This window comes from Trachemys scripta, chromosome 5 (assembly GCF_013100865.1).
Source record: "Trachemys scripta elegans isolate TJP31775 chromosome 5, CAS_Tse_1.0, whole genome shotgun sequence".
Classification (NCBI taxonomy): Eukaryota; Metazoa; Chordata; order Testudines; family Emydidae; genus Trachemys; species Trachemys scripta.
This window is the reverse complement of record NC_048302.1, coordinates 43470356-43486754: the sequence shown is the minus strand read 5'-3', so window position 1 is coordinate 43486754 and position 16399 is coordinate 43470356. Positions and strand designations below refer to the sequence as shown.

Sequence of the window (16399 nt, the reverse complement as noted above, 5' to 3'; positions counted from 1 at the left end):
TTCCATCTTTAACATCTACTCTCATACTTCGAGGGTTTCCTCTGCCACGCCCTCTTCCTCTGCCACGTCCTCTTCCTCTGCCTCTAAAGAATCCTCGAATGCTGCCACCTTCACTTCTCACACTGGAAACTTCATCATGGTCATCTCTTTTCTCTCTATCACGGTGCCAAGCTTTTAAAAAAAAAAAAATAGTACTGTATAGATAATCAATTGAGAGGTTCTACCATGAATAAATAGCCTCAGAGAATTATTCCACGGGTATTAGGTACATAGTTTTGCACTCTAAAGCGTAAGTCAAACATCATAGAAGCTGACTAGTAAAGCAGGAAGTGATTTTCAAGTATAACGGATTTCAAAACAAACTTATGAATTGCCTTAGCCATTCCATATTTAAGGCTGACATTTGCTCTAACAATATTTTGAAATATTTTAAAGTCCACAGGCACACTCATTCTCTTGGAAACTGTACTGCATCATCAGGACTCTAAGGTTGTTGTATTAATTTAGTTGGAATATGAACGCTCTAAACAGCTAATATTTCTAAGTGTTCTCAAATCTACAGCCATACTCAGATTGTTCTGAAAATTTCAATACCTCATCGTGACAAGGGATAAAGTTAGTAGTGCAAGTTTGGGATCATTTGACCAAGGTGTTCTGCAGATAAAATCAGTTCCCTCTGGGGCAGCTGTAACATTCAAATTGCTCTAAAATTCACATATACGGTATGACACTGCACTCCATATATTTCATGGAAATATGCTAATGAGTGTGAATAGAATATAATGAATATGCTTTATACAAAAGGTCTCTTGTAAGGTATCATTACAAAGCTTATAATCTACTGAGCTTGTTCATCCTATTTGTATGAATGTATCCTTCTTCTATCTGCAACTAGGAATATGAAGTTCAACTCTGGGGTCCTATTGTAATTATGCAAAGTATGAGCCATTAATAGTGGTTTGGAATCTGGATGGCTCCCACTGACTAGGACAATTGCCTGTAAATGGCTCTGTTTACTTGCAAACCTTCATGGGTGGGCCAGCTCATGGGTAATGAAGAATGAGGTCTCACAGGACATATGACCACATCACATAATACTGGAATCCATCTTAAACCTAGTGCTTTTCCATTTAGAAGGAGGGGTGGGGACCCAGAGAGACAAAAGATTCCTGCCTTGTGACAAAGCTATAAAAAGGGGGTGGAAGAAAACAAAGGGGGCTGCCAGTCATGACAAAACCCCTAGTTACCACCTGAGCTGGAACTAACAAGGACTGTACCATGGGAAAGGATTGGGCCCAGACTAGGAAGGAGTCTAGTTTGTGAAAGAAGCTTATTGGAACATCTCTGAGGGTGACGTATTACCTGTATCAGTTTCTTAATGTATTAGGCTTAGACTTGCGTGTTTTTGCTTTATTTTGCTTGGTGACTTACTTTGTTCTGTCTGTTATTACTTGAAACCACTTAAATCCTACTTTTTATACTTAATAAAATCACTTTTATTAATTAACTCAGAGTAAGTGATTAATACCTGGAGGAGCAAACAGCTGTGCATCTCTCTATACCAATGTTATAGAGGGTGGACAATTTATGAGTTTACCCTGTATAAGCTTTAGACAGAGTAAAATGGATTTATTTGGGGTTTGGATCCCATTGGGAACTGGGTGTCTGGGTGCTGGAGATAGGTGATCTGCTGAGCAGTTTTTGGTTGAAGTCTGCAGCTTTGGGGGCGAGAACCAGACCTGTCTGTGTTGCAGCAGACTAGCATGTCTGGCTCAACAAGGCAGGGTTCTGGAGTCCCAAGCTGGCAGGGAAAATGGGCTCAGAGGTGATTCCAGCACATCAGGTGAGTGTCCCACCCAAGGGCATCTTTGTAACTGAACCTGTCACATACGAACAGTGTCTTGAAGACAGATGCGCCACAGGAGGGCCTGGAGCAGACTCTGTGGTGCAAACTTAGGTCATTTGGTCAAGAGATTCCTCCTCTTCCAAAAGTGAGCTGTTTATAAAATGTTCAGATTCTTCTATTTTTATTGGTGCAGTGCTAGAAAAAGAATAAGGCTTCAACTCTCAGCTATGTATATAATTGGATTGCTCCCAAGCTCAGTTACTAACAGTACTATGGATCATTTTAGAAATTTAAAGTTTATTGCCCTATAAAAGCTTAAGCAACTCTACCTAGAGTCTGTTTCACTGTAAGCTAATGTTTCAGCAGGAAATTCTTTGTGAGTGCCGAAGTCCTGTATCTAAATGGTGGCTCAGGGGAACAAGCACTGACTGCCCCCTGAACCCAAGGGTCATGACTCTCCTCTGGAGATCTGAATGATGTGCATATTAGTGCTCTCAATATGCCTTTGCTTGGTGTCTGCAGCCACAATACAGTTCCTTTTGGAAATGTGAGAGGTGCATGCAATTTTGAGGAAGCTTGGCACCCCATAAGTATACCTATCCAACCCTGGGATAGTATGGTGGGCAATACTGTGTCTGGGATACGTATCGTGGTGTGGGATAGGCTGTTATGGGAGGTACTAATTGCCAAACTAGACAGTCAGACCAGAGAGGCCAGTGGAAGAATCCCAGCCAGGATAAATCGGGTCTATGCCAAAAACAAAGGCCGAAAGCCTGCCGAGAAGCACTAGATTTGACAAACCAGGAATGTGCTGGGCATTGGAACAGGCATGCTTGGTACAAGCACCAGGCACACAATGCTGAGGCCAGAGTGCGAAGTTCTGAACTGGCATATTCCATAGACAGCACAGGCCTAAAAGCACTGAGCCCAAGGAAGTGAGGATGAAGACACCCACTGCAATGAATTAAACAGTTCACATCTTTCAGAGCTTTTGTTTTAGGCTGTTTTCATCACCATCAGATTCAGCTGACAACATTGCATTGAGACGAATAGGCCACTATATACACCTCCATGAGCCTCCTATTCTAAAGAGAGGTGTGCACAGCTACTTCTCCATACACACACTAGACCCAGATTTGGGGCAAGGACTCTGAAGTTCCATTCTCTGCCCCCTTTCTGCATCCGGCTGGCACATGTACTCCTCCTCACAGTTGCACCATCTTTCTTTTTCCCCAGATCCATCCACACTCACCACAGCATGGAGAGAGCCATGAGGAAGGTGGGGCTGCTAGCTGAATAGTGAAGAGTTATGTCCAGAAAGCCTCATTGTACCCACCCCACAACCACCCCTTAATCATTCCTGCCTCACTATCACCACATTCTCAAAAGGGAAATTCACTACCAAAAACTTTATCAGAGTGAAAGTGGCTTAGCATTGCTTCGCGTCCTTCCTAGATTAATGAAGTAGGGCTAAACTGAGGCCGCAAAGCCAAGAAATATAGAAACTTCTCCCGCAGCACCTTAATTCTGCCCTGCTGGAGCTGGCAGTAGGCACTGGGACCAAACCAAACTTAACATACCCCTAACAAAAATCTGTGATTTTCTGTGGTGTGCTGTGTTGTGTCCAACACAATTCTCTACTATCATTCCTCTTGACACAATCTCCATGATTTTCACTAGCTGTACCGATTTAGGGATTAGTAGCAGCAAATTTCTAGATCCCTATTTTCTGACACACATTATGCAGGAGGCCTGAGCGGATGATTTAAAGCAGATGGCCCTCTTGGCTCTAAAATATAATATATTTAAGATTTTAAAATATCTGTTGCGTTTCAAGGTTGGTGGAGTAACTGCCACTGTGTCCTACAGAGGCTGACACTGCAGTAGGTATTTCAACAAGATTAGGGAAAACAAGATTGTTTCAATTCATTCTAGCTCTCTTACATGTTCAGTGCTCACCAGAATTTCACATCTGCATTGGCACTCTCACTGACATGGATCCTCTGTGCCATGCTATGGCTCAGGGGAGTTCCAGTGGTCTTCTGGCATACATCATAGTATACTATAAGGCTCAGTCAGGGCTAACTGAAGGTAAGGTGAGGTCTCCGAGGAAAGGCTTAGGATAAGGATGAACAGGTATTAACATTTGACAAGTCTTGAGTGGTTTGTTTGGAGTCAGTAAAGTGGTCAAGAGTTAGCTAAACCTGACCTGCACACATTTGCTAAACTGGACCTAAACTCAACATATATCGTAATCAAGAAAAGTTTAAGAGTTACCTCCTCACACACTAACCTTCACTCTCTTTGCTGTGCTCCACTGGCTCAAAAAGGGTACCATCCTCTCATCTCTCAAAAGGGCAGCTTTAAGGTTGTGTGGGGGTGTGGTAAGACAGACATCACTTTAACTTTTTATTTTCTGGTTTTGAGAGATTAAGTTTGGCCACTCTCCACATTCTGAAAGGGCATGAGTCAGTGCTAAACAACCTTAACTCTGTTAACAATGTACTTGGCAGTGATTTATTATTTGCAATTGTGTGCATGTATACACACGGACGTTCCCTTCTGGTGTTATCTGGACCAGTCATCTGCTAGGCCTCTCCAATCCTTGACTTTTGGAGCCAACCTTACTGTGCTCTGCTGTGAGGATCCCCACTCCTGGGCTGTTCATATGCACAGCCTATGGCATGTAAGCTGCTCCCAGCTGCTTGCAAGCGAATGACACTAGTCAATATCTCTGGTCCCAGACACAACCCTGGGAACCTGTCTTGCAGTGTCCAGTTATATCTGTTGGACGCTGCACGCTTATATAAAAGTTTGTCAATTTAACAAAGAAATTGATATGTACACCAGGCCTGTTCTCCCAAGGGGAGTCTCTGACACACTGCAATCCAAATGCACTGCTTCAGGTAGAATAAACAGATTTATTAACTATAAAGGTAGATTTAAGTGATTATAAGAAGTCAAAGCATAACAAGTCAGATTTGGTCAAATGAAGTAAAAGCAAAACGTATTCTAAGCTGATCTTAACATTTTCAATGTCCTTAAAAACTTAGATGCTTCTCACCACAGGCTGGCTTTTCAGTCAGGCTCTCCCCTTTGATCAGTGTTTCAGTCGCTTGATGGTGGTGGTGTCTGTAGATGTAGGTGGGAGAGAGAGAGCATAGCAAAATGTCTCTCCCTTTTATCGTGTCCTTTCTTTCCTCTTGGCTTTGCACCCCCACCTCAGAGTCAAGTGAGCATTACCTCATCGCAGTTTCAAACTGACCAAAGGAAAGGGATGAGTCCCTCCAGGGAGTAACAGATTATTTTATTGCTGCCTAAACTGCCTAAATTGTTCTTGTAAGGCTGGGCTGGGTTTGTCCCATCCATGCCCTGATGAGGTGAGAACTGCCTCTCTGTTCTTGGAGAGTTTTTGCATGGGCTTGCTTTAAGCCATGAGGATACATTTTCAGCCTCATAACTATATTACATGAAATTATAACCTATAACCTTACTATAACAACCTCAGTGCATCATGAGCCTTCCAAAAACACCCAACATGACAAACTTTGCATTGGATACCACACAATCATTTTATAAAGATGAACATGTGAGTGTAGGGTGTTCCCCTGAGGTACAGAGCGTCACACACACACACACACACCATGAGTCAAAATCTTAAACAGTTTTAAAGAACAATTTTTTTCCGTTCGCTATTCAGTTACTCAAAGTAATGAACTACAATTTAGTTCTTTCAGATAAATTATTGCATTGTTAACACTAAAGTCAAGTTTCTGCACAACCAACCATGTTACTAAAGTCTGTTCAGGAGACACTTAATATTGGAATAATAGGTCAAGAAAAAAGGCCCTGGACAGAAGACATGGACAGGCCTTAACATCCAGTCTCACAACATACTTAGTTTCTATCAGTGTTTTACTTTAACTGACATGAACATTCAATGAACAAACATTATAAGTTACACTTGGGAACCACTGTAAAAGCCAGAGTTAGGACTGAAAACCACTTACTTCTTGACTCGTTTCGTCTGTTGTTGTATGGCACTAATTTGCTCGTTTCTGGCTGAGATCTTGAACTATTTCGAGAGCCTGTTCCTTCTTGGCTATCTGGTCTTGCATCATCTAAATGAAGTGGTACCCACTTCTGCTTGTTACCTTAAAAAAGAGTGAAAAAAATATATATATTCTCAACTTTAACTATGGGGCAGCTAGGCATTTCACTATAATTTAGCTGTTTAAAATAAATTGTATAATTAATTTTTAAAGGAAGAATAAGTAGCTCTTAAATAATTAGTTTACTTAGTGTAACTGGAGGTTCTTCGAGATGGGTGGTCCCTATCTATATTCCACATGTGGGTATGCATGCAAGACATGCGCCCAAGTCCAGAACTTCTTCAAAGCAGTGTCCGTTGGCCCGCACATGTACAGTAGTTCTCCTCATGCTCCCGACCAAGGGCTTAAGAGGCAGTGTGGGTTGACACCTCTCCAGTTCCTCTTCTTACTGCAAATCCAACAGGATCCAAAGCATAGGGGATGGGGGGGAGGAGGGACAGTGGACTACAGATAGGGACCACACATATTGAAGAACCTCCATTTACAGTAAGTAACCTCCACTACTTCGAGTGAATGTCCCTATGCGTATTCCACACATGGGTGATTAGTCTAAATACTGCTGGCCAGAGGCTGGTAAGAGGAAGCTGGTAGCAAAGATGCTTGCAGCACTACTGATCCCGCCACATTCATAGCCAAGGCATGAACTAGAGCGCAGTATGTCACAAATGTGTGAATCAAACGCCAGGTGGCCTCTCTGCAGATGTTCTGCAACTGAATGTCTAATAGGGATGGAGTGAGCTATGATACCCCCAAGGGGAAGAATGTTTGATATCTTGTAGCACTTTAAGACACATCCTGAGACCCACTTAGAAATCCTCTGGGACGATATGGCTTGCCCATGAAATACCTGCTATGGTGACAGAGTCTGGGTCATTTCCCAATAGGCTTGGATCTTTGTAGTTAGAACACCAGGGCCTGCCGGACATCAAAGGGGAGAACTCTCGTGTCTTCAGAGGAAGTGTGAGGTTTTGGCAAAAATAAAGGTAAGTATTGTTTGATGTGGAACTCAATCTTTGAAGGAACTTGGCTGTAGTCAAAAAGAAATCTTTTCTTTGTGAAATGCTGTATCAGGAGGGTCCACCATGATAGCTCTGAGCTCGCTGACCCTCCTAGCTGAGGTGACAGCGATTAAGAATGCCATCTATAGACAGGTGGACATGGCACAAATCGCCATGGGGTCGAAAGGTGGACTAGTGAGCTTGGACAGGATAAGGTTAACATTCCATTGAGGAGTAGGTTTAAGCACTGGTGGGAAGATCCTGATCAGGCCTTTCATGAATCATACTGTAGCTGGGAGAGTAAAGACCACTTTAGGAAGGAAGGTACTAATCACTGCTAGGTATACTCTTAAAAAGCCAGCAGAGACCCCGGAAGTCTTCAGGGACAGGATATACTGCAGCCATTCTAGTTCTAGACTATCTGGAGAACAATGATGTTGTTGCGCCCAGGCTGAAAAGTGTCTCCATTTAGTCTGATGATAGGTTCTAGTAGACTCTTTTGTACTCTGGCTAAAGATCACCTGAACTGGGGCTGAAGAAGAGCATCCTATTTCCAACACCCATCCAAAAACCAGGATGTGACGTGGCATGAACCCAGATTGGGATGTTCCAGATTGGGATGCTTTGTCTTCCCCCATCTGGGTTCAGGAGATCCAGGAACGGGCAGATCCTGATTGGTGGGGGGGCAGACATCAATAGAAATTCCGTGAACCAAAGCTGTCTGGATCAGTGGGGTACAAGGAGAATGATCAACAAAGAGTCCTGTGGCACCGTATAGACTAACAGATGTATTGGAGCATAAGCTTTCGGGGGTGAATACCCACTTCGTCACACGCATAATGTTGAGAATGATGTTGGCTTTGTTGCGATGCATCTTCCCTATGACTTGCAGAAACAGAGGAATGGGAGGAAAGGCAATCTGAGGCCGTTCATTCAGGACATCAGCAAAGTGTCACCTTGAGAGTCACAATAGGCGGAGCATTCTGTTCATTTGCAACTCAAAGAGGTCCCATAGCAAAATAACCTGCTGAGCAAAATCTCACTTAGGACTGCGTCATGAACCTCCCACGAATGGCCTATCAAGAAGCTACTGCTTAATTTATATGCCAGGGAGTTGTGAATACCCATAAGATATGTGGCCTATATCGCAATGCGGTTCCTGACATCCCTGTTCCGAAGTCTGACAACTTCCTAGCAGAGTGGATGAGACCTCCCTATGTGTTGACACAGACCACCATGGTGATAAGGTCCAATATTATGTGTATACAGAGTGAGCATATAAGTGAAAGAAAGATCTTGCATGCAAGAAGGATCAAACCCATTTCTAATAAGTTTATATGTAGTCTGGCCTCTCATGGGGACCTAGTGCCCTGAGCATCCCACCCCAAAAGGGAAGTGTCTGGAAGTGGCATTGCTAAAGGGAACTCCCACTATGACCTTTTCTGGGTTTGACCACTAAGGCTATGGCTACACTTGCACATGTACAGCCCCAGGAGTTAAACTAGCCCTCGGAGACAGCAGCAGGGAAAGCGCTGCCATGTGTTCACACTGTCAGCTGCAAGCGCAGTGGCATGGCCACATTAGCAGCTCTTGCAACGCCACAGAGAGTAGTGCATTGTGGTAGCTATCCCAGTGTGCAAGTGGCTGCAGCATGCTTTTCAAATGGTGGGTGGGTGGGTGGAGTGTGATGGAGTATGTTGTATGTGGGGGGGAGACTGTGTTTTGGGAGCAGAGAGTGTGTCAGCATGCTGTCTTGTAAGTTCAGACAGTTGCAGGGGGAAGGGGGAAACCCTAACGACATCAGCCCCCACCCTCCACCTCTTACACACACACACACACACACACCCACCCCTGCCTCTGCAGCAGGAGCATTCCACAGTAACGGTTTGCTTTGTGACCCGGAGCAGATAAGCATGCCAGCTGTCAGAAACGGAGCTTTGAAAGGGGATATCCGCATGCCTGCAGCCGAGTTCAAAACAATGATGAGAGTGGCCACTTCAAGGGATTATGGGATGTTTCTGGAGGCCAATCACAGTGCAGTAATGCAACACGTCGTCTACACTGACACCCCAGCATTTCAGCCAGGGCACAGCAAGCTCTATGCTTCTCATGGAGGTGGATTACTGGGACGCTCCAGCCACAGAGTCCAGGTGCTCTATGTGCCTTGCCAGTGTGGACACCTCAGGAGTTAGGGTGCTCGGAGCTGATTTAAAGCGCTCGAACTTGCAAGTGTAGCCAAGCCCTTAGTTCGGGAGGCGACGACTCTAGCAGGAACTACCACCTTGGAGTTGATGTGGTCCTTGCTTGGTTGATAGATCAAGTGGAGCCAAGCCTGCAGGCACTGCAAGTGGAGTCTGGCAAAAGGAGTCACAGGTGCACGTGGCGACGTGGCCTAAAAGTGAAAGACACTTGTGTACTGTGGCTCACATTCTGTGGGTGATGTGTGACATCAAATTGCTCATTGCATGAAACCTTTTGTGAACGCTTTCGTAGAAACTGGGTCCAAATTTTGCCCCTATAAAAAGTTTATTGACTGGTGGGTAACATACTTTTCTTCATTCACGCAAATGCCCAGGGCAGTTAAAAGTTGTATTAAAAACCCTGTCACCAACCTGACAAAATCTGAGGAAGTAGTGACCACCTTGTCCAATGAAGAAGCACCCAGTGATACCATCGGATCAGGTTCCACCTCCTTCCTCCTGGTACATGGACGGAACCAGCTTGCAAGAGGAAGAGGCGTGATATAACTTGAAAGGGGTCCGGATGCCTGCCATAAGGATCCCACAAACCCCAATAAGACCAGAAAGAGGGATCAATCGGTTACGGGGAACTCCCAAGGAAATCACTACCAGTGGTCCTTGCATCGTACCCGGTGGAACCTCTCGACTGTCTATTGGGGCTCAGCTGCCTCCATGGAGATACCCGTGTGGCCATCTCCTCTGATTCATCTCTGTTCAAGAATTGCTCCATCAGTAGCAGCAGTGCTCTCAGTGCCGGGGAACTCCTGCCAGAAGGCTGGAGGTGAGACAGCTCCTAGGATAGTTATGTAGCTGTCTCCTCTGGATAATGACATCCCTCGGGAGGGTCAGGCCAGAAAGAAATGGAGACCATGGATAAGGAAGGAATATATCCTCTAGTGTTACACAAGTCTTGGTATGCCCTCCTGCCTGAGAAGTTCCCATGGTTAAAACTGACAGATCCAATGCATCTGCAGCAACTGGACAGTCTTTACATGGATGAGGCAGTACCGACAATGGGTCCAGTCCATCACTTGTAGACAAAATCAGCGAATGTCCATCCTGACGATTCATAGGACCATAACCAGGGCGGGCTGAACGCAGGGTGCAAAGCCGGTGGGTGGGGAAGAAATGGAAAAATAGGGTGGACAAATAAACGATAGGAGGTAGAACCCTAGAGTCCTCAATAGGGATTTGTCCTTGCTCCCATGGGAGCACCTAGCAAAGATGGGCTCAGATGGTGAGGGCTCGACTCCAAGGCACATGCTTGGAGAGACACCGCTGATCAATTGAGGGGGCTGATGTACATAGGGGTTCCGATGGCCCATATCAGAGAGGGATGTCATAGCATTCTCCATCAGGGCTTCCATAGGCAAAGTTCCTGGGCAGGAAAGAGCAACAGACACTGCACTTCGCAGAGATATATGCCGCACCCTGATAGTACAGGCTGCATTGATATTTGTCACTGATGGAGAGATCAATGGCAGGAGATGCAATTCTTGAATCCCAGGACTCTGGGCATAGTCCCAGAGCTGGGGAGAGGCTCCCCAACTGGGGAGAAAAATACTTTATACTATACATTTTAACTAACTTAAGAATACAACTATTTAAAAAAAAAAATTGTAAATAAAGTTATGCAATGAAAAGGATGACAATTGTAACTCAGGCCATGCATCAGTAAGGAACTGGAGAAGCATTGACCCGCGCTGCCTCTTATACCCTCAGTCTGGAGCATGAGGTGAGCTAATGTACATATGTGGGCCAACAGATGCTGCTTTGAAGTATTTCCAGACTTAGATGCATGGCACACATGCATACCTGTGTGTGGAATATACATATGGACCATCATTCAAAGAAGAATGTGGGATGTTAGGTTGTGGTATGCTAAAGTATAACAAACACTAAGATGAGGCATATAAGAAAAATATCTTAATAGCGAAAGGGTAAAAAGATTCCTAACACTAGCTCTTTAACAATAACATCTGCTATTCTGCAGTTGGTTGGGAGGTGGGCAAGACACCTTAAATCTTATGCCCCCCGCCAAAAAAAGCGTCCAATATGGATCATGAATAAAAAAAAAAAATCAGGTATCAACAGATGAATCAGATAATTCGGATTTAAGTTCTTCAGACTTCTGATGGAAAAGGTATTTTAAAGTTGACATTTTTTGCATCAACACAAATTCACCATTATCATTACAAAAAACAACAGTTTCATGTGATAGAGCACCAAGACCTTTACCCCTGTAGTGGAGACCTCTGTTTTAACAAGTATTGTTTGTCAGTTTTATAGGTATTAATGATACCAAACTGTGTTCCATATCATAAGATTCTCTGCTAATAGAACACAAATTTTGTTCTTGCCTGGCATATTGTATAAGAGCCAAGAATATGACGTGTGATTCTCTAATAGAAGAACTCAGCTGTCTTTGGAATTTCCAATTTTGTGCATTATCCACTATTTGCAACTCTAGATCAATGTTTTTTAGAAAGTGTTCTGCAATTTTTAGATATATTTGCCTTAAATACCAGTATACAACCTATCCAGAATTCCTTAAAGCTGAAGGCTTATAGATCTTAAGTTATTTTCCAACTTCAGACTTATTTATAGTTCTCATGATTTGTGCTGTCCCACAAACTAATCTAAGTGTATGGGTTATACTTTATCCATTTGAGTTTTAAAAATGTGTCTTTGCAAGATACATACAATACAGTATCCATTTTATTTTCCATATTTTACTGTGGAGAAGGAGTTGGAGGAGAGGAAGGTGATCAGGAACAGTCAACTTGGATTCACCAAGGGCAAGTCATGCATGACCAACCTGATTGCATTCTACGATGAGAAAACTGGCTCTGTGGATATGGGGAAAGCGGTGAACATGATACATCTTGACTTTAGCTAAACTTTTGATACGGTCTCCCACAGTATTCTTGCCAGCAAGTTAAAAAAGTATGGATTGGATGAATGGACTATAGGGTGGATAGAAAGCTGGCTAGATTGTTGGGCTCAACTGGTAGTGATTAATGGCTCAATGTCTAGTTGGCAGCCGGTATCAAGCAAAGTGCCCCAGGGGTTGGTCCTGGGGCTGGTTTTGTTCAACATCTTTATTAATGATCTGGATGATGGGATAGATTGCACCCTCAGCAAGTTCACGGATGACGCTAAGCTGGGAGGAGAAGTAGATACGCTGGAAGGTAGGGATAGGATCCAGAGTGACCTAGACAAATTGGAGGATTGGGCTAAAAGAAATCTGATGAGGTTCAACAAGGACAAGTGCAGAGTCCTGCACTTAGGATGGAAGAATCCCATGCACCGCTACAGGCTGGGGACCGACTGGCTAAGCAGCAGATCTGCAGAAAAGGATCTGGGGATTACAGTGGATGAGAAGCTGGATATGAGTCAGCAATGTGCCCTTGTTGCCAAGAAGGCTAACGGTATATTGGGCTGCATTAGTAGAAGCACTTCGAGCAGATCGAGGGAAGTGATTATTCCCCTCTATTCGGCACTAGTGAAGCCACATCAGGAGTACTGTGTCCAGTTTTGGGTCCCCTACTACAGAAAGGATGTGGACAAATTGAAGAGAGTCCAGTGGAGGGCAAAGAAAATGATTAGGGGGCTGGGGCACATGACTTACAAGGGGAGGCTGAGGGAACTGGGCTTGTTTAGTCTGCAGAAGAGAAGCGTGAGGGGGGATATGATAGCAGTCTTCAATACCTGAAGTAGGATTCCAAAAAGGATGGAGCTCAGCTGTTCTCAGTGGTGGCAAATGATAGATCAAGGAGCAGTGGGTTCAAGTTGCAGTGGGAGAGGTCTAGGTTGGGTATTAGGAAACACTATTTCACTAGGAGGGTAGAGAAGCACTGGAATGAGTTACCCAGGGAATTGGTGGAATCTCCATCCTCAGAGGTTTTTAAGGCCCGGCTTGACAAAGCCCTGGCTGGGATGATTTAGTTGGTGTGGGTCCTGCTTTGAGCAGGGGGTTGGACTAGATGACCTCCTGAGGTCTCTTCCAACCCTAATCTTCTATGACACCTCAAAAATGAGAAGGTCAGGGGGGAAGTTTTAAAACCTTACACTGCACACATCGTATCCAATCTCATGCACATACTGAAAGGAGAAAATAGAAAAGCATAAAGCATGTCAAGTCACTCACCTTCCTATCATCTGGAAGAAGGTTTATTATCAAAAAAATTTAGTAATGCTATAACAATTCTGAGTTATTATTTTGCGTAGTGCCTCGACCAACCTTTTTTCCTTTGATTGTTACACTGAGCCTCATCTTCACTGACATTTTCTCCAGGACCATCAGGCTTTGCTTGCGGGTTCTCAATTTCACTGCTTGCTCTCTTTTCAGTTTTCTCCTCCTTTTCTTTTTTATTTAGTGGCTTTTTATTCTGATGATTTATGGTTTTGCACTGCAAGAGATATTGCTAAATATTTAACATGATTTTATGGATGCGGACAGCATAAATTACATTTAAAGCAAGTTTCTGTACTTATTAACATGACTTAAGATAAGTGGTTCTCCATCTTTGAGCATGATAAGCTCCAAAGTTATGAGCTGTGTAAATTATAAATTATTATTTTAAGGGAGTCCTCAGACTTACGACACTCACTTACGTTGGACGCCACTTACAATGCTTTTCAATTGACTGCCCATTTTACCCCTGTGACGCTTGTTTTGCCCTTACGACAAAAGCTGGCAGGGAGAACAGCACACATCACATGCTGAACCTCAGCCAATCACTGATTTCATTGTTCAAGCTTTCTGACTGGCTGAGCCCGGGGCTGGGAGCCGATCAAAAACAAGCTACCCTGGTCATGGAAGCCAATCAGACAAGCGACTGCAAGGGACCCCCTTCCAGCTTCATTCATTATAACGCGACCATAAAGTTATTTAGAAGCAATTCTGTAAAAAGCAAGCCCAATTCTGCATAGTATGGTGCTTCTCTGAAGTCTTGGGGCTGGTTTCCCTTAATTTTTCTCTGGAGCAGCAGGGCTGGCTGGGCAGACAGGCGGCTGCTCCGAATGTCAGCACCATACTATGCAGAATTGGGCTTGCTTTTTACAGAATTCAAAAAGTTCTGGAAAGTCAAAGCATGTGTGATTGTGTGTGTTTATTTGAATGCGGTTTACCAAATAAATACATTGATGTTGCTACATTAGTCATCTATAATTCATTTAGTACAAAAATCTGGGTTATTGTGGTGAAAATAGTGCATCAAACCTCGGTTCAGGAACAATCCCCCACACACACCATTGATTCCTATGGGAAAAGCAGTTTTGACTTACATTTCAACTTACAAAACAATTCTGAGGAATGAACTGTGTCGTAAGTCCAAGGACTCCCTGTATTATTATTAAACAGATTCTAAGTTTTCATTTTAAAAATGTTTCTAAGTTACAAAAATTAACTTTAGAATGCAGTTACAACAATTAGGTGTACTAAATATGTAACACTACAGAATATACAATTATAAGTATTTTCAATAACAATGTATAAACGATATCTTGTTAAAGTGAAATTATCTAAATTATAGCAAAATATAAGAAAGGGAAGTTACTTATCTTATTGTATTCAAAATGTGTGGTCCCTATCTGTATTCCACTGTGGGTAAGAAGGTGGACCACATGCTTGAGACCAGAGAATTTTTGCAAACGGTGTCTGTTGGTCCATGCTTTCACCTCCGCTCTACTCATACTCCACTCTGAAGATATAAGGAGTGAAGTGGACTGACCACCTCTAGTTTTTTCTCTAGTATGAATCTTGTCATGATCCAAAGCAGCAGGGAAGGAGGGTGGGTAATAGAATACAACTAGGGACTACACATCTCGAAGAATTCCAGTTACAATAAGGTAAGTAACTTCCCTTTCTTCAAGTGCTGGTGCTTATGTGTATTCCACTGTGAGTGACTGAAACAGTACTCAAAAGGACGAGGGTGCAAGAATAGAGGCGATATAAATGCTGTCCCAAAGGATGTGTCAACAGAGGTATCTTGGACCAAGGAATAAGGTCTACTGAATGGGTGGATGCAACTCCAAATAGCTACCCTGCAGCTATCAAGCCAGGGCATCTCATGAAGTGATACTACAGAGGTTTCTTGTGCCCTTGTAGAGTGAGCCCTTACCCTGTGAGGTGAAGGAAGCTGTGCCAAGGATACAATCATAAATCCACTTATTTTCTTTGAGAGGATATAGCTTGTCCTCATACTTGGTCTGCTATGACAAACAAACAGTCTAGGTAATTTTCTGATCTGTTTCATTCTCTGCGGATAAAATGCCAATACTCACCTAACATCAAGGGAATAGTCTTGCTTGAGGCATGGGGCTTCAGGGACAAAAAAACTCCACAGGTAAGTGAATTGACTGGTTTATGTGAAATTACAAAATTTCACGTGTAATTGTAGTGAGACTTGGTCCTTATGGACTATTATGTATAGTGCACCGGTCATTAGAGCCCCAAATTCACCTACTCTTCTGGCTGCAGTGATGGCAACAAGGAACATGACCTCCTCTGACAGGCAAGGCAGGCAACACCTGATTAGTGGTTCAAAAAGGGATTTAGAAGATCTCAGTGAAGGGTGCAAAGTTTCTGAACAGACCCTTCAAAAACTTAGCTGTTACTCAATGAGTAAAGACTGAATAAATGTCCATTGGCAGGAGACATGCTGATATGTGGCCAGATGAACGTGTAGCGAGCTAAAGGAAAGGCCCATTTCTCTTAAGAGTAAGAAGATAGTACAGAATGGCAGGAATATCTGCTGTCTCTGGAAATACATGGTTTTGCTGGACCCGGATAGAGAAACATTTCCACTTGGCTAGGAAACATTTTCTGATGGAGTCCTTTCTGATATTTTTAAGGATTGTTTCCACAGCTTCAGATTAGGACCATTCTAGGCTTGATGCTCTCCAAATACCAAACTGTGAGAAGAAGAGCATCTGGGTTGGGATACCTGATGCAGCCATTCTCTTGTGTCAAGATGTCTGGGAAGGTTTGAATGCTGATAGGTGGACAGGATGACATTTGTAGGAGACTTGGCAATCAGAACCGTCTGGGCTGTTTGGGGGTCATGAGGCTGTTGCGTGCCCTGTCCAGTCAAATCTTAAGAACTGAGGTAAAAGAGGGATGACAAGGAAGAAATAGCTCAAGTGATCTGACTAAGGCAGTAGGAGACCATCATCTCTGGAGTACTGTCTTTCAGCTCC

The 16399-nt window shown here is 43.6% G+C and overlaps 1 protein-coding gene across 2 annotated transcripts in view; it reads right to left on the bottom strand.

Annotated features, from left to right (window-relative positions):
- The window catches only part of LARP1B (La ribonucleoprotein 1B), a 106243-nt gene that overhangs the window by 48055 nt on the left and 41789 nt on the right, over positions 1-16399 (bottom strand). For both annotated transcript variants that reach the window (XR_004645787.1, XM_034770975.1), the window contains exons 4-6: positions 13440-13608; positions 5857-6000; positions 28-171 (exon numbers count right to left, since the gene is read on the bottom strand). Coding sequence is in view for 1 of the 2 variants with exons in the window: in XM_034770975.1 (XP_034626866.1) it covers positions 28-171; positions 5857-6000; positions 13440-13608 (457 nt within the window). In the remaining variant the exon portion in view is untranslated. The remainder of the gene's footprint in view (positions 1-27; positions 172-5856; positions 6001-13439; positions 13609-16399) is intronic.